Source organism: Emys orbicularis, chromosome 12, assembly GCF_028017835.1.
Source record: "Emys orbicularis isolate rEmyOrb1 chromosome 12, rEmyOrb1.hap1, whole genome shotgun sequence".
NCBI lineage: Eukaryota > Metazoa > Chordata > Testudines > Emydidae > Emys > Emys orbicularis.
The window spans coordinates 36,138,601-36,157,159 of record NC_088694.1 but is presented as its reverse complement, the minus strand read 5'-3'; the positions used below and the strand labels follow the sequence as shown (position 1 = coordinate 36,157,159).

The 18,559-nt window shown below is 44.1% G+C and overlaps 1 protein-coding gene and 1 pseudogene across 1 annotated transcript; both read left to right on the top strand.

The window, feature by feature from the left end:
* The first annotated feature begins 5,351 nt into the window (after positions 1 to 5,351).
* LOC135886650 (olfactory receptor 5G9-like) lies at positions 5,352 to 6,296 on the top strand (annotated as a pseudogene).
* Positions 6,297 to 12,752: 6,456 nt separating this feature from the next.
* LOC135886076 (olfactory receptor 6B1-like) lies at positions 12,753 to 13,706 on the top strand. Its single transcript, XM_065413961.1, has one exon. It carries the CDS (start codon positions 12,753 to 12,755, stop codon positions 13,704 to 13,706), a length of 954 nt encoding a protein of 317 aa, XP_065270033.1.
* Positions 13,707 to 18,559: the final 4,853 nt, after the last annotated feature.

The following is an 18,559-nucleotide window of genomic DNA, read 5'->3' as shown; positions in this document are numbered from 1 at the left end:
CAGGCCGGAGCTCCCAGCTTCCTTGGCCTTCCCCCAGCCCTGCTCCACTCCAGGCACCTCCTCTAGCTCCCTGCAGCCAGGCCCCTCCCTCTCAAAGCTAGAGAGAGAGTCTCTCTGCTCCTGGCTTCAGTGGCCTTTATAGGGCCAGCTGGGTCTGTTTGGGGCGTGGCCACAGCTGAGGCTCTTTCCCAATCAGCCCAGCTTTTCCCCCTGCCCCAGCCCTCTCCCAGGGCTGTTTTAAGCCCTTCCAGGCAGGAGCGGATGACCATCCCGCTACAGTTACCTAGCGAGGTGGTGGAATCTCCATCCGTAGAGGTTTTTAGGGCCCGGCTTGATAAAGCCCTGGCTGGGATGATTTAGTTCGGTTTTTCCTGCTTTGAGCAAGGACTTGGACTAGATGGTCTCCTGAGATCTCTTCCAACCCTATTCTTCTATGATTCTAATGGGACTTTTTTTCATTTGACCATTTCTCTTCTGCTCCAAACTGTACTTTATCAACTTCTACCCTCTCTTCTCTTGCCATTGAACAGAGTCGGAATGCTACTGCAACTGTAGGCCTACGACAAGAAACACTTTTACAGCTCTAGTCTGTCTACCTCACTCATCCAGCCTAGTAGTTGGGTCTCACCGTTGGTCTCACAGCTATTATGCACTGCACAGCATGCATCAGTGGCTGCTGGAATGTTTTCTTCCTCAGAGATTGATCCTTTTCATGACACACTTTCACCTGCCCTTCAAAGTCCACTCCCTAGTCATCCTGAACCTGCCCAGGTGATTGCTAAACCTCTCGTTGCTTCTTTCCAGGTTGTTGATGTACGGCTTCCAGAGAAGGAAAGGATGGGCCAAGTCACCAAGAGAGAGGCAGAGCTGGCACAGAAACCCTGTTAAGGTCAGTTGGACAGTCTGGGGAGAACACCCTAGCTTTCAGATGGGCAAAAAGCCCTGCATTTCTAAAAGTTTGAGGGGTGTGGACTTTTCCCAACCAGCCAACATTCATGTCAGTAAATCACCCACTAGGGTTCTCCAAAGCTTCTGTACTGTGAAGCAGTAACCCTTCTGGTTTATGTACTGAAAGTCTAGCTGGGCAAAATGGCACACAATAAGGACTCAGCATTGTTAGGAAAGTCATTGAATTCATCTATTATTTCCCAGAACAGCAAGACATTATTTCGCACCTTGCGTACCTGCATGATGACCAACCCCATAATTGATTTTCCAGCATTAAATTGGTCCCCACTGGCCAGTAGCAATATGAGGTTGCATGATTCCACATGGCAATGTGCATTCCTTTTTCCACTGTCAGGATAGTGCTCATCTCAGTGTCTGTGCACTGCAGGGTTTGGGTGAGCTTGGCCCTCAACTCCGGGAATGTGGCCTTCTACACCTGAAAGTCCTGGAGCCACTGCTGGTCATCCCAGGTTTGCATCATAACCGAGTCCCTGCACTTGGTGCTCATTGGATGGGCCCCAAACCACCTCTCTGCTGGGTGCACCTGGACTTGGAAAGTTGTATGGGTGTATCCACAGGACTGTCTGTTCCCTCATCCTCAGGTGACTCTATCTGATCAAAAGGGCCTTGCAAATAAAACAGAATTGTTTTCTCTATACATAAAATGGAGAAGAGTGCTGTGTTTCTCTGCGCTGTGTGCGTCTTTGCAGTGGACAATTAATACACAGGGCTTGAGAGCAGCAGGCTATTTTATGGCACAGAGGGAATTGTCAACATTTTCCCCTGGATTCCTTCAAGTTTCTGAGAGATATAAGGGTATTCCACAATGCACTGTGAAAATCTCCCACAAGGTAACATGGTAGAAGGTTCCAATAGGGGACACTGGAATTCCTACCCAGAGTACAACACATCTTTTCCTGATACATCCTCATGTTGTGCGGACACAATGCATCAGCACAGTTGACTGAATATGAATGTACTCTGTTGAATTAGTTTTGTCCGTGGTAGAGCTGTCTTAGAACTCAAATTCCCTTTCCATGGGAAATTCTAAAATTAAAAAGAAGAAGAAGAAGAAGAAGAAAGAAAAAAGGAATTGTTATTCAGATTGGATCCAATTCCACACACCTTACTCATCAGAACTACTTGCATCAGTAAGTGCTACTCAATGAGAGTAAGGGTCGTGGAACTGGTCACACAGTTGGCTTCACTGGGCGTGTTAATTTGAGGAGGGTAACCAGCGTCTTTATGGAAAGAAGACTAAAAACACACTTAGTTCATGTGAGCCCAATATATCAGTCTGGGAAATCACTGTAATCCCAAAACAAAGCAACATTAAAAAAAAATCTTGCGTGAAGGTTTGAACTTTATGAAGCACTTGGGGCCCATGTCCCAGTGCAGGGCCGGCTTCAGGCACCAGCCGACCAAGCACATGCTTGGGGCGGCACCTTGGAAGGGGCAGCCAATCTTGGGGTGGCAGGGGACGCTCGGGGTTTTTTTGGTTCGTTGGGGCGGCACTCAAGGTTTTTTGGTTGGTTGGTTGGTTTTGTTTCAGCGGTGCATCACTGGGAGGGGCGGGGGCTTTGGCGGCGCGGCGCTGGGGGGGTGGAGGTTGGCGCGGCGCGGCGCTCGGCAGGGGTTTGGACGGCGCGGTGCGGCAGTCGGGGAGGGCAGGGGTTTGGGCGGTTCAGCATTCGAGGGGCGGGCAGGGGTTTCGGCGGCCCGGCCCGGCGCTCAGGGGCGGGGGTTTCGGCGGTGCGGCCCGGTGCTCGGGGGCAGGGGTTTCGGCAGTACGGTGCGGCGCGGCACTCAGGGGAGGCGGGGGTTTCGACAGCTCGGCGTGGCACTCAGGGAAGGTGGGGATTTCGGCGGCCCGGCCCGGCGCTCAGTGGGGGGGCAGGGGTTTCGGCGGCCCGGCCCGGCACTCGGGAGGAGGGGCGGGGATTTTGGTGGCACCGCGCTCGTGGGGGGGTGTTACAGCGGGGCGGTGCTCTTTTTTTTTGCCTGGGGCGGCAAAAAAGTTAGAGCCAGCCCTGTCCCAGCGGGTCCTCGAATGAAGCAGAAAGACTCATCAATGAGGTCAGTGCTCATCGTTGAGAGATCAGTGAGGAGGAGATATTGCTGGTGGTAAAAGTGACTTTTCTGGCTGTTGATAGAACCCTAACAGCCGCAATAGTCTTGGCCTTGAGTCTGGGACAACATTTTCAAATTCCAGCTCTCAGCAACGTTAAAGCAGATGAACTTTGGAAGTACTTGAGCTGTGTTATATGCAGCTGTGCTGATCCATTGACAGAAGTGAGCATGAGGTCATTACTAAGTTTCTGCAAGTTGAATGAAGCTGGGGTATGTATTGATTTCAGGCTTCTGTTGAAGATCGATCTGAAAGCCTTATGGAATTTCAAAGTGAATTATCAACAATGTTGTCTATAATATGATGGTGGTGAGGAATGTAGGAGACTTTTCTTTTAATTCTGATTTCAATGCTTTTAGGTTTTGGTTGGTGGGGAGCACCCTGATACAACCTGAAGTGTCACTAAACCTAATTTTTGTTTGGCTTTGTTATTATAAGTGCTGCTTTTTCACCTACCAGAAGTTTTCAGTTTTCATTGAAAATCTGAAAATGTTCAGTTGAAAACTTAATTGAAAACCAGGGGAGGGAGAATGATTTAAAAAAAATGTTTTGAGTAAAGCAGACACTTAATGTGAACATTTTCATTTAATTGAAAGTCCACTATTCTGCTGAAAAAAAAAGATGACTGGCCTTAATTATTACAATTGTTACAATAGCACCGGAATCAAGATTCAGGGTCACATTGTGCTAGGCTCATCATGAAAATAAGAAATAAATGTCTCCTGATGAAGTCAAGGGGGATTTTTTTTCCTAAGGCTAGCGGAGAAAAACTGGAAACTGGCCTAGAGGGGAGATTGGACAATGAAACTGGGAGGTAAACCGGGACTAACTGGGCAATAAAACTAGTGCTGAGAGTTGGGAGGGAGACTACATGGGCAAGGAGACTAAGACTGGAGGCTAGGGAGGGACATGGAGCGTGGCGGAGTGTTGATTAGGTGAGGGGGAGACTGAGATCAGATGAGGAGCTGGGGAGGGCATACTGGGACTGACTGTGCAGGGGGTGAGAACTAGTAGAATAGAGTGGAGGAGGTAAGGAGGCATGGTAGACAAATCTGATGAGGATGAAGGGGCAGAACCAGATGAACCAGCAGAACCAGCACTGTCTGGGCAAAGAGACTAGGAGAAGGAACTGAAATTGGATGAGAAGCCTAGAGAGGGAGAATGGGTCTGGGAGCCAGTGGGAAAGGGGAACTTAGACAAAATAGTGAGTGAAACTGGATGTTGAAGGACACTGTGACTGATATGAGAAGCCTGAGGAGAGGGGACTTGGATTAGCTCGGTGAGGATACTAGGAGGAGACAAGGAGCCAGGCTTGAGAAAGAGCCAGGACTGGGACAGGGAAAGGTTGGGGGCAGAATAATAATCCCTCATCTCCAGTGCTGTGGAAACAAATTCACTGACATTTGTGAAGCGCTCAGATACTATAGTGATGGGCATTATAGGAAAGCCCCTGGGGGAATTAATTCTCTCTCCAGAGCAGGGTTTGAATAGTGTGAAATAAGTAAGTCTTGGGGTCACCCACTGAACAGTGAAGACAAAACAAAATATTGAATAGCTGTTCAGTAGGTTTCAGAGTAGCAGCCATGATAGTCTGTATCCGCAAAAAGAACAGGAGTACTTGTGGCACCTTAGAGACTAACAAATTTATTTGAGCATAAGCTTTCATGGGCTATAGCCCACTTCATCGGATGCATAGAATAGAACATATAGTAAGGAGATATATATACACATACAGAGAATATGAAAAGGTGGGGGTTGTCCTACCCATTATAAGAGGCTAATTAATAAAGATGAGCTATAATCAGCAGGAGAAAAAAAAAACCTTTTGAAGTGATAATCAAGATAGCCCATATCAGACACTTTGACAACAAGGTGTGAGGATACTTAACATGGGGAAATAGAGACTGTCTGGTTTGGCCAATGTACATGGCAGAGGGGCATTGCTGGCACATGATGGCATATATCACATTGGTATATGATAGTAGCAGAATCTTGCCCTCTATGGGAAAATTCCCCTCTTGTAAATAATTGTTATATGGGAAAGTTAATAAATATGTGCTCTATTGTAGTAAAGTCAAAATTTCTAACCGAACAGCTGGAGATTTATTAAGAAGAAATTTAATGACGTTTCTAAGGATTCAATCAACTTTTATCAAAGCCAATGGGAGATGTGCCTTCATTTTCAATGAATGTGAGCTACAAGTGGGGCCTGTAGCCTGATGCATTATCCTTAGCATTTTTTTTTAATGCTTATCTCATTCCTTTTCCCAAGGAGATGGAGAAAATGAAAGAGAGAAACCACACAGCACTGACGGAATTCATCCCGCTGGGCTTTGGAAGTGGTCTGGAGCTCACGGTGGGCCCCTTTGTGGTATTTCTGGTGATTTACATGACAACCATGCTGGTAAACACCATCATGGTCTTCCTCATTAGCACCAACCCTTGCCTGCACACCCCCATGTACTTCTTCCTCATGAATCTGTCGCTCTTAGACCTCTGCTACTCCTCCACCATTGCCCCCAAAGCCATGGCGAGCTTCCTAGTAAGCAACAAAAGCATTTCCTTCCTCGGATGTGCCACACAATTCTTCTTCTTCGGTCTCTTTGTCGCTACCGAGGCGTTCATCCTGGCAGCCATGGCGTATGATCGATATACCGCCATCTGCAACCCACTCCTGTATCGCATCGCCATGTCCAGGCAGGTGTGCGTTCAACTGCTGGTGGGTTCCTATGTTTGCGGCGGTGTAAACTGCATGGTGTAAACAGTCTTCACCTTTACACTGTGTTTCTGTGGGTCCAATGAGATAGATCACTTCTTCTGTGACATTGAACCCTTGCTAAGCCTTTCATGCACCAACACAGACATCAATGAACTGGTGCTGTTCACTTTATCCAGCTTCATCATCGTGAGCACCTCCATGGTCATTCTCGTCTCCTATGCCTACATCATCTCCGCCATCCTCAGGATTCGCTCTGCTGAGGGCAGACGCAGAGCCTTCTCCACCTGCACCTCCCACATGATGTCTGTGAGTTTATTTTATGGGACTCTTACCTTCATGTATGCCCAGCCCAGTTCACTATCTGCTCCAGCTCAAAGCAAAGTGGTGTCTGTGTTTTATACCCTGGTCATCTCTATGTTGAATCCCCTCATCTACAGCGTGAGGAACAAGGATGTGAAAGAAGCTTTGGGAAGAACCATCAGCTCAGTGTTTCTAAAATGAACCTTCTCTTTGAACACTGAGCTAAATAATCCTTTGGGTTATGGAAAGACCAGTACTGTAACAGTCATAATCTATCTATCTATCTATCTATCTATCTATCTATCTATCTATCTATCTATCTATCTATCTATCTATCTATCTATCTAATCTAGCTAGGTAGCTAAACTAGCAGTTCCCATTTGTACCCATCTCTCTCTCTAAATTTGTATACCATTCCCAACACTGGAGTATGCCATTATAAGAGTGATTAAAAAATTAATTGATCAACCCTCTGTGTATCTATGTTACATTTTTTCACATTGTTATCTGTTCATGTACCTTAGGGAGTGTTGGAGATCTGTGTCAGAATTTCACCACTTGTCTATCATTGCTGATCCAAACACTGGAACTCAAGAATAGTCCTCTGGCTTAATGTGTGTGTGTGTGTGTGTGTGTGTGTGTGTGTGTGTGTGTGTGTGTGTGTGTGTGTGTGTGTGTGTGTGTGGTTATATCACACTTTACTGGCTGACCCCAGTGACTAATCTCCATGCTATTTGCCAAAGGAGGTAATTTAGGATTTTCTGAAGCACTGCATGTTGCAGTTAATGACAAAACATTTTGGGATGAAAAAAATCAGATTTAGGTTGAAGAAAACATTTGGCAAATTGGAGTTGAGTTTGCCAAATTTTTATCAGTTGGACAGAAAATAAACCAGATTTGTTTTTAAATCAAAATTGTTCCTTTCAACCTTTTTTAAAAGAAATATTTCATTTGTTTCATTCAAAAAATGTGTTTTCATTTAGAATTTTACTGCAATTTTATTTTTTTTAAGAGTGATTAAGAACTTCAAAATGAGAAAAGCAAAATATTGTGTTTGGGAAATCTGACTAAACTTTTTGTTTTCAACTTGTTTGGTTCACTGAATCATCATCATCATCATCATCATCATCATCATCATCATCATCTAAAACACTTACTTTCATATTTTCAATTTAGCCAGTGAGTAGAAAAGTTGGTTATTTTCACAGCTACATACGTGGGTATTTCAGACACAGAAGGCATAGTACAAGTGTGAACTACTGTTCTCGCCCTCAGTGGTTCTGAAAACCATTTGCTCTCACTGAAGTCAGTAGCTGGTGCACCTGCATAAGAAGAGGTCTGATAACAGTTGAACGGGAGATCAACCACAGCATCTAACAGCCATCTTGCTGCTTCTACCGTGGTTTATTTGGTGGGAATCCTAGGGCATTAATAGGCCAAATAACCATTCAGTTGGGCCTGTCCCAGTGATTCTGTCATAGATCTGCTTTTAAACAGTCTCTTGGTGGTTCAGAGTTCAGACTGGCCAACACCAGGGCTCCCCCCAAGCCAAGCTGCTGGAGAATCCATCTTGGCTCTGCCCCATTTCTTTGTCTGTCAGTCCTAGGTGACAGCTCCCAAGTCTCCGTTAGCCCAATTCTTATCACAGCCATTATCAGGCACCTTTCTCCTTTGTTCCCCAGCTCAGGGCCTTTGCTGTGCTAGGTGTTTCCATTGCCTCTTTCAGAACCTTCATTTATATATGTAGGTTTATTCAATTTCTCAGTGACTCTAGGTCTCCAACCAGACATCTCTGTGAGTCCAAAATCTCATCCCTTCCCTTGAGACATAGGGCACGTCTACACTTCAAATGATACACTGATGCAGCTGCGCCACTGTAGCACTTTAATGAAGATGCTCTATGACGATGGGAAGAAGCGTAGTTAATCCACGTCCCTGAGAGGCGGTAGCTATGTTGGCGGGAGACTCTCTCTTATCCACATAGCGCTGTCTACACCAGGTGGTAGGTCATTGTAACTGTGTTTTTCACACCCCTGGGAGACATAGTTGTACCGACATAGGTCTGTAGTGTAGACCAGACCCAAGTGCATAGTGGTACAGAGCACAGAGAGAAACAGAACTGTGCATAGGAATTATAAAAATATTACCAAAATCCCCACATTTGTCCCAGCATCTACTATTATTTGTGTTAACAGTAGTACCTGCAAGCCTCCCCTGAGTTTGGGGTTCCAATATGCTCACTGGTTGGCAAGGCACATGGTAGAAGACAGTCCCTGCCCCTATCTGAAAAAACAAGAGGTGGAAGATGACACAGAGACATGGAGAGGAGAAGTGACTTGCCCAAGGATACAAGGCTGGCTAGTGACAGAGATAGGAATAGACCTGTCAAAATAGCCTGTTGAAAAGTTCTGTACTTCTCAAAATCTGAGTATCCCAGCAGCCAAGATTAGTATCAGTAAATCATCAGCCTGCCAGACCAGAGACTAGGTGAGTGTATGGGTGGCACACATTGAGGTTATGAGCCTCATCTATCACTCCAGCACAGATAGGGAAGCTCTGGTCACTGAGTCACCAAAAAGGACATCAATGAAGTTCTGCAGCTCACCCTAGGCAGCATCATCACAGACATCATCACGGAGCAATTCATCAAATTCAGCACAATGCCTGAACTATCTTATTGCAATTTCCATTTCCCCAACATAGCAATTCTCAGATTCTAGGCCAGGAGGGACCATTATGTAATGCTCGATAGGAAATGGGAGCTATATATTTTTCCATGGAATATTTCAATGAAAAGGATTTTTTTTTCATGTTAGTAATTTTTGGCTTTAATCAAAATATCAAAGACCCCGAAATGAAAAAGAAAATCTATTTTCAATTTTCTGACCAAAAAAACTCTTTTTTTGAAGAAAACAGACACTTCTGAAAAATGTTTCATGTTGTTGAAAACCCAGTTTACCACTAAAAAAAAAAAAAGTTTAAATGGAAAATTTCCAACCAGTTCTATTATTACATCATCTAGTCTTGATCTCCAGCATAACACAGGCTCGAGAATTCTACCAAGTCATTCCTGAAGCTAGCTTACCACTTCTGGTTCAGATATCGGTGTCCTGCTCTTATTTATTTTTATTAAGTTCCCTTAACGACAATTGTCCTGTGTAAAGCTCCTTTTGAAATTCCTATCCCACCTAAACAGTTTAGACCCATTAATTAACACCTGGGGAAAACACCCACAGTGCTTTAAAGACAACACAATGGTGACTAACACCAGAGGTTTTTCTTCTTCTCAGCAACTGCAGTCATTTTGAAAAAGTCCTCCCTTGCCAACCTCAGGTCTCACTGGAGGACTCACCACACCACAAGAAGAGCAGAAAATCTGCTCAGGGTGTGTGCTAAGGTTGAGACACATGACTAATTTCCACACTTGGATGGACTATTGACTGACCTTGTAGCCAGCTTGATTGTTTTTATAACTCCTGTGCAGTGCCTAGGTACCATGGTCGCTAGCAATTTGGAAATTCTAATTAGTAAGTAGACAGAAATGTCTTGATAGATAGATAGATAGATAGATGGATAGATAGATAGATATATCTGGTTTAAGCTGCTAGACTGACTTCTTGAGAGCTGAAAACTTTTGCAAGCTGTCCCACCTATCTGCACCTTCTCACCATCCACCCTGATACTGCAGAACTTTTTGTAACAGTGAAAGGTGAGTGCAAAGTTTACCAAGTCTTCATATCTATCTATCTATCTATCTATCTATCTATCTATCTATCTATCTATCTATCTATCTATCTATCTATCTATCATGTGAAAAAAAATGTTGACTTCAGTATGATGAGTACTGTGAATAAAGATTGCTCCCAAGTCAAGGTTTGTAACATCATCCACCAGCCACGCTTTTTAGGGTTTTTTAAAAGATTAGTATTTATAATAGCACTAAATACCTGTCTATGTTTTTCTAGTGGCACCCATAACCAGTGGTTACTGACCCTCATTGTTAAAAAATCCTTGCTCCCCATTTCCAGTTAAGGTTAATCTAGCATGTTTCCAATCACTTGATAACATAACACCTGGGGCTGCTCTATGAAAGAACACAGCCTTTTGGGGGGAAAAAAAGAAAGAAAGAAAGGAAAAGATAAGTATATTTCATGAAAAAAATAGGAAGAAAACAGAAAATGCCAAACGACATTATAAGGGAAGATTGCACAATTTTAAACGAGCATGTTCCCTAATCAATCAGCAACGTAACAATGAAACAACGTTAACCGGAATGACTTTAAGTGAGGAGTTACTGTACTAAAGAACAAAATTAGCCAATACATATATAAACAGGGTATTGTGGGAAGGAGTCAATATGGCTTTTGTAAAGGGAAATCATCCCTCACTAATCTATTAGAATTCTTTGAGGGGGTCAACAAGCATGTGGACAAGGGGGATCCAGTGGATATAGTGTATCTGGACTTTCAGAAAGCCTTTGACAAGGTCCCACAGCAAAGGCTCTTAAGCACCATAAGCTGTCATGGGATAAGAGGGAAGGTCCTCATGGATCAGTAACTGGCTAAAAGGTAGGAAACAAAGGGTAGGAATAAATGGTCAGTTTTAACAATGGAGAGATAAGTTGCAGGGTTCCTCAAGGATCTATACTGGGACCAGTACTATTCAACATATTCATAAATGATCTGGAAAAGGGGAAGAACAGTGAGGTGGCAAAGTTTGCAGACAATACAAAATTACTCAAGATAAGTCCAAAGCTGATTCTGAAGAGTTACAAAGGGATCTGACAAATTTGGGTGACTGGGCAACAAAATGGCAGATGAAATTCAGTGCTGATAAGTGAAAAGAAATGCACATTGGAAAATATAATCCCCTCTATATATACAAAATGATGGGATCTAAATTAGCTGTTACCTCACAAGAAAGAGATCTTGGAGTTATTGTGGTTAGTTCTCTGAAACATCTGCTGAATGTGGAGCAGTCGTCAAAATAGCTAACGAATATTAAGAACCATTAGGAAAAGGATAGATAATAGAACAGAAAATATCATAATACTGCTATATAAATCCATGGTACACCCACACCTTGAGTACTGCCTGCAGTTCCGGTTGCCCCATCTCAAAAAAAGATATATTAGAATTGGAAAAGGTAGTGAGAATGGCAACCAAAATGGCTAGAGGGATGGAACAGCTTCCAAATGAGGAGAGATTAAAAAGACTGGGACTGTCCAACTTAGAAAAGAGATGACTAATGAGGGATATGATAGAAGTATATAAAATCATGACCTGTGTGGAGAAAGTAAATAAGGAAGTGTTGTTTATCCCTTCACATAACACAAGAACCAGGAGTCATCCAATGAAATGAATAGACAGCAGGTTTAAAACAAACGTAAGGAAGTACTTCTTCACACAATGCACAGTCAACTTGTGGAACTCATTGCCTGGGGATGGTGTGAGGGAAAAAGTATAACTGGGTTAAAAAAAAATTAGGTAAGTTCATGGCGAATAGGTCCATCAATGGCTATTATCCAAGATGGTCAAGGACACGACCAAATGGTACAGCAGTCCCTAAACCTCCAACTGTCAGATGCAACTGACACTGACCAATGTCAGAGATAGGATATGGGGCTAGACGAGCCATTGGTCTGACCCACTATGGCTGTTCTTAAGTTATGGGCACCCAGGGGCAACTAGTGAAATGTAATGTCCCATGTTATACTAAGGGTCAGACTAGATTATCCTTTATGGCTTAAATAATATGAATTTATGGGGGGGGGGGGAAGATGAGAAAATATGGAGAGTTGTTTCTGTCTAAACAAAACACTTGACAACTTTCAACATTTTTCATTTACAAAATCTTCCAAAAAAACCCAAATGTTTCAACAAAAGTGAACATTTTTTTGGTGATTTCCTTCTGTTTTGATCAAAAGGAATGTTCAAGAAGGTCTTTAAAGGTCTTTTAAGCTCTCTGAGGAAACAGCACAACAGCTGTGAGAATAATGGATATTTCAGTGCACAGGCATTTCCAAAAAATTGGAAAAAAATCATTTGGGGTTGAACCAAAAACTTTTTTTTTCAAAATTTTCAACAAATCAAAAAATAAAAAAAAGTTTTGGGTAAAAAAAAAAGTTTCATTTTAGCTTTGACCATTTTAGAATGGTTTTGTTTGTTAATAAAATCAAGGGGAATTTTGACACACATGTCATTTTGAACCAAAGTATCAAAACAATTTGTTTACAAAATGTCAGAACAAAACATATATATATATATATATATATAAATTAGGTCTTTTCGCCCAAAATAACTTGGCAAAACTGACACAAATTTGCAAAATATTTTGGGATTGAAGAATCCGCATTTTTGCTGAAAAACATTTCAGACAAAAAATACCACCCAGGTCTGCCTAGCACTAGCACATGAGGGTCATAATGGCAATTATGTGCATCATCATCACCCACATAAGTACTTACACATGATGATGAAGTAGCCCCTAATCCATGTATGATTGTGAGGTGGTCAGCTACTCTACTGATGTGGCCCCTATAATTACTTAGATGGATGGATTCACGGGCTCGATCCATTGCACAAAGCACAAGTTCACTGAGCTGCTTTTTGCATTCCTTTCACATCTGCAGATAACGAATTTGAAACCCAAGCCAGGATGGAGAACCAAACCGGCCTCAGAGAATTCATCCTCCTGGGATTCCCCGCCCAACTGGAGCTCCAGGCCTTGCTCTTCCTGCTTTTTTTGCTCACCTACGTGCTGACGGTCACAGAGAACGTGGTCATCATCCTGGTGGTGAAGCAGAACCACCAGCTCCACAAGCCCATGTACTATTTCCTGGGGAACCTGTCCTTCCTGGAGATCTGGTACGTCTCGGTCACCCTGCCCAAGCTGCTGGTGGGCTTCTGGTCTCAGAACAAGAGCATCTCCTTCCCCAGCTGCATGGCCCAGCTTTACTTCTTCATCTCCCTCATGTGCACCGAGTGTGTCCTCCTGGCCGTCATGGCCTACGACCGCTACATGGCAATCTGCCACCCACTGCGCTACCCAACCATCATGACCCACCGGCTCTGCCTACAGCTGGCAGCTCTCTCCTGGGCAGGCGGCTTCTCCATCTCCCTGGTCAAGGTGTACTTCATCTCTCGTCTAACGTTTTGTGGTCCTGGGGTCATCAACCACTTCTTCTGTGACATCTCCCCAGTGCTCAACCTGGCCTGCACCGACATGTCTGTGGCAGAGATGGTGGACTTCGCCCTGGCCTTGGTCATCCTGCTGCTCCCGCTTGCTGTCACCACCCTCTCCTACCTGTGCATCATCGCCACCATCCTGCAGATCCCCACCACCCAGGGCAAGAGGAAAGCCTTCTCCACTTGTGCCTCCCACCTCACCGTGGTTGTCATCTTCTTCTCAGCCACCGTCTTCATGTATGCTCGGCCCAGGAGGATCCACCCTTTCAACCTCAACAAGGTGGTGTCTATCTTTTATGCCGTGGTCACCCCGGCGCTGAACCCTCTTATCTACTGCCTGAGGAACAAGGAAGTGAAAGAAGTCCTGAGGAAAACCCTGGACAGGAACTGCTCCCTGACCAATAGGATAGGCATGGAATCATAGCAATGTAGGGCTGAAGGGGATCTCAAGAAGTCATCAAGTCTGAGGCAGGACCAAGCATGTAGTCTGGGATTCCCAAAGGGGTCTAAATCCAGCTTTTTAGGATTAGAAAGTTGGTCTAGCAGATAGAGAAGTAAAACTGGATTCCTGAGACCTGGGTTTAGTTCCTGGCTCTGTCACTGGTTCTCTGTGTGACTTTGGACCTTGATCTACTGTATGGAAGTTTCCCCATCTATAAAATAGGAATAATAATTCCCTACCACACAGGAATGTTGTGAGGATTAAATCCATAACTGATTGTGTAGCCCTCTGATGCAATGAGGATAAGGGCCATATAAATATCTTGGTAGGCAGATAATTCCTGGTGAATTTCAATATGGGCTTGGGGGCCTAACTCCTTTAGGCTCCTTTGAAATCCCAGCCATAGGCTGAGATTTTTCAAGGCCACTAAAAGATTTGGGGACTGTCAGAAAGGAATGGGAATTGGTCACCCAAATGTCCTAGTATCTTGAAAAGTCCTGCGTATAATCCAAGTGCTGTAGCCACCAGGTGCAGGCACAGGATGAAAAGACGTGGGATACAACAGATCTGGGATCAACTACCAACCCTGCCATGAAATTCCTGTTGGACCATGGGTGAGCTGGTCCCTTCATTCCCCATCTGTGAAACAGTAATAACGATACATCTTTTGCCAGCTGTTTGGCTGACTTGTCTATTTATGCTGAGATTTTCAAAGATGTTTGATGCACATAATTACCTTAGAATGTAAGCTCCTTTGGGCAGGCTCTGTCTCCCATTATATGTCTGTATGTTGCCTAGCACAGTGGGGGCCTGATCTCAGTTGGGGTTAATAGTAATTTTGTGTCAGTTCCATCTCTTCCATAGGAAGGGGAAAAAATATTCCTGACCCCTATTTCCCTATTCCCTGAAGCATGTGGGTTGATATCTCCTAAATACGTTTGTTGCACTTCAGGTGCTATTCCTACTCATTCCCACCTCTAAACATATTTCTTATCATATTGATAAGCCACTGGCCTATGTAACATTCACAATTAAGGATGTATTGAGAAGAAATGGATTTAACTTATTCCCCTTTAATCATGTTTTCTATTGTTTTATTCCACTGAGTGCCTTTTTGCTTTTAGGATAAATTGGCTTTTTGTGACTCAGTCATTATGTTGTATGTGGTCAAAAATTTCTGCCAAAACTTCTGTTAATCAAAAATAAGATAGTCAACTAAATAACTTCTTTCTATATAAAATTGAGTTTAAAATAATCTAACCCCCCCGAAACCATAGAACTTTTTTTTTTTTTTTTAATTTTCAGCCAACACAGTGAAATATTCTGGCCAAAGAGTGAAATCTTGTACCCTTAAATTGAGATATTTTGATTTTGAAATCCTGCAGCAGTGCCTCATAGGAGTCTCCTCTGTAAGCTAGCCTCCCTAGCCGGACTTCATCTCCCATAATGCACTGCAGCCATGGGACTCCCATGATGCATTGACTCCCATTGCCAACACCTGATCCTGTACATTAGAGTAGCTGGGATTCTCAAAGAAGCCTAAGGGAGTTAGGCACCCAAGTCCCTTGGAAATTCAATGAGAGCTAGACACTTCTATAGGAAATCACAGACCCTGTGTCCTCACATCCCAGTGACTGCAGAGGTCTCAGTCGGAACTGACCTTTAAGGGCAGTTTCCAGGGCCTGACAGTATTGAGCTCTAAACAATTGTGGAGTTTTCAGTCACTTAGGCTGGGATTCTCCAAGGACCTAAAGGAGCTGGGCACCTGACTTTCATTTAAATTCAATATTGCCTCAGCCCCATCAATGGGAATACAGGCTCATGTCCCTGGCGTCAACTAAGAATGATTCTGGGGAAGAAGGCATTCACTTCAGGAACAGAATATAGCTTTATTAGATCTAGAAGCTGGATCCTCTGATGGAATTAATCAGCATAGATCTAGTGACAACAGTGGAGCTGCCACCGATTTCCACCAGCTGAGGATCTGGCCCCATTGACTGAGTGGAGCTATGGCAGATTTACATGACTTAGCATTTATACTGCAATAAACTAATAAAGAAGGCCAAAAAAGGACGTGTTTTTTGAGAATATCTGAAAGTTACCCTGAGATCTGAGGAAAGAATCTAACTCTGAGGTGTCTTTTCTACCCACCTTCCCACACCAGAAGATGAAGCTTATGGAAGGGAAGTTTTGCTAGGGCTGGCTAGCTACATATCCCTTGTAAAGCCTTTTAATTTGAATGTCCCAAGAGTGAGACTGGAAACAAAATGGTGTGTAGCCTATAGGACTAACCTGCTTGCTTTTATATATATATATATATCTTTTCTTACAGTTTAAGTATTTGGTTTATTGTAATAGGTTTATAGATTTATATTAAAGTAAGTTTGGCTGTAATGCAAGGGACCTACAGGCCATATCCTGTATGTTAAGCTAAGGCAAAGTTAGCATATCTATATTAAGACCTTTTACTCAAAAAGCAAAGTTGACCTATAGCTTGTTACCTAAATTGATGAGTATCCATGTCTATGTCTATGACCTTTTATCTGGACCAGGCATCTCAAACAGAAACACACAGCCCCTCCACCCCCCCCCTTCCCCATGGTCCAGCCTCTTGCGGGGGCATGGCAGACAGGCAGGCAGGGAGCCTGCCCTGCCCCCGGTACACGCTGGGCCAGATCCTGCCCCCCGAACCCTTCCTGCAGCTGAACCCCCTGCCCTAAGCCCCCTGCCGCACCCTGCACCCCAACCCCCTGCCATACTCTGCACCCCTCCTGCACCCTGACCCCCTGCCCTGAGCCCCCTGCCGCACCCTGCACCCCGACCCCCTGACATACTCTGCACCCCTCCTGCACCCTGATCCCCTTCCCTGAGCCCCCTGCCACACCTTGCACCCCGACCCCCTGCCCTGAACCCCCTGCCACACCCCACACTCCTCTTGCACCCCAACCCACTGCCCTGATCCCCCTGCCACACCCCACACTCCTCTTGCACCCCAACCCCCTGCCCTGAGCCCCCTGCTGCACCCTGCACCCCTCTTGCATCCCAACCCCCTGCCCTGAGCCCCCTGCCACACCCCACACTCCTCTTGCTCCCCAACCACCTGCCCTGAGCCCCCTGCTGCACCCTGCACCCTGATCCCTTGCTGTACCCCTCACCCCTCCTGCACCCCACACCCCAACTCCCTGCCCTGAGCCCCCACCACACCCCACACCCCTCCTGCACCCCCTGAGGGCAGGGAGGGGGCAGAGTTGGGGTGGGGATTTCAGGGAAGGGGCTGGAATGGGGGTAGGGAAGGGGTGGGAAGAGGCGGGGCAGGGGCGGGGCCTCATGGAAGGGGTGGATTGGGGGCGGCACCGAGGGCGGCGGGGGGGGGCAGGTGTCAGTAATGCGGCCCTCGGGCCAATGTACTAGTCCTCATGTGGCCCTCATGGTCATTTGAGTTTGAGACCCCTGATCTAGACCAATAGACAATGGAAGATGGCATAGGGTTTTTTTCCCACAGACTTAACAAGTACACCACAAGAGACTGATGTGCGTACATACCTGTCATCAATACGCACATACATATTAGCCTATGGGGTAAGTGTACCCTAACATTTCTGTGGGTGAGGAATGAAATTTGGGCATAAGAGGAAGGCTGTCTGGCATTTGCCCTATAAAAGAGGTAACCCACCACAATAGAGTATCTCCATTTTCTCCATTTCTCTCTCTCTGTTCTCCATTTCTCACTATCTCCGTTCTCACTTTACCCTATTCTCATTTACTTCCTCCACTCTATCTATCTACGATGACTGTTACTATTTGTAGGCTGTACTTGTTCTTCTTAAACTTTAAGTTTCAAGGGAACTAGGCTAAGTTTGGTTTCCCTACGTTTTATTCTTAATTTGTTTATTAGGTTTTGATTTAAGTTTAAGTTAGTCAAGTAAACCCTAGTCAGCTTTGATAGCGCTTAGCATTTTCTAAGCACTGCATCCCTCACTCAAGAATTGAGAAACCTGAACTGCAAGGCTAGTCCTGTGTCTCTTACCACCAGGTTATCAAGGAAGGGTGTGAGTATGTTAACCAAAGCTTTGTTGCATATAATACTATATTATCATATGTATCTTTTGAATAGCAGTAATGCAATTGTAACTTTGTAACTCTGGGTATTTTACCATTTACTTACTATTATTAATTTTAATAAAAAGTCTTTAATGCTATATCTGTCTCAATGTGAGCCTCCTGTCATACCCCCGAGGGTCCTTTGTAAATTCTGTGGAGCCTGATTCAGGACAAGAACTTTTATCTTCTGATCAAACAGATTGACGAGCCTATTATCCATACTAATTAATATTGAGGATAATAATTATTAATATTATTATTAATATCAAATAAAAATAAATTAATAAGTTAAATTCCCATATTATCCAAATTAATATGATCAGTACACACTAAATCAGGCTACAGTGGGTTTACTCTTCCTGGCTCAATCCACAATTGAAAACAAAATGCCACTCACACCAAACAGCCCATCTTCTTCCTTGCTGGATTTGACCACCAATGAAATAAGGAAATGGGTTAGCCACAAAGCAAGTTGTTTTCTACCCAAAATAGATGCTTTCTTCAAAAAAATGGTGATTTTCCATCAAGAAGCCAAAAACTTGAACAATATCACACCAAAAATGGAATTTCTTTTCATTTTCACAAAAAAACTTTCAAATTTCAGGGCCTTCTATTTTGTAACTAAAGCCATTTTTTTTTTTTTTTTTTTTAGTGCAGGAAAAATCAAACCAAAGCAAAACCTTTGTTAATGAGTGCTGTTTATTGCAATGGGTGGGAGCAGTTGCTGCCTACCC

What these genes read in the sequence shown, in the direction of transcription:
- LOC135886076 (XM_065413961.1), top strand. Translation starts at nt 12,753, where the DNA reads ATGGAGAACCAAACCGGCCTCAGAGAATTCATCCTCCTGGGATTCCCC.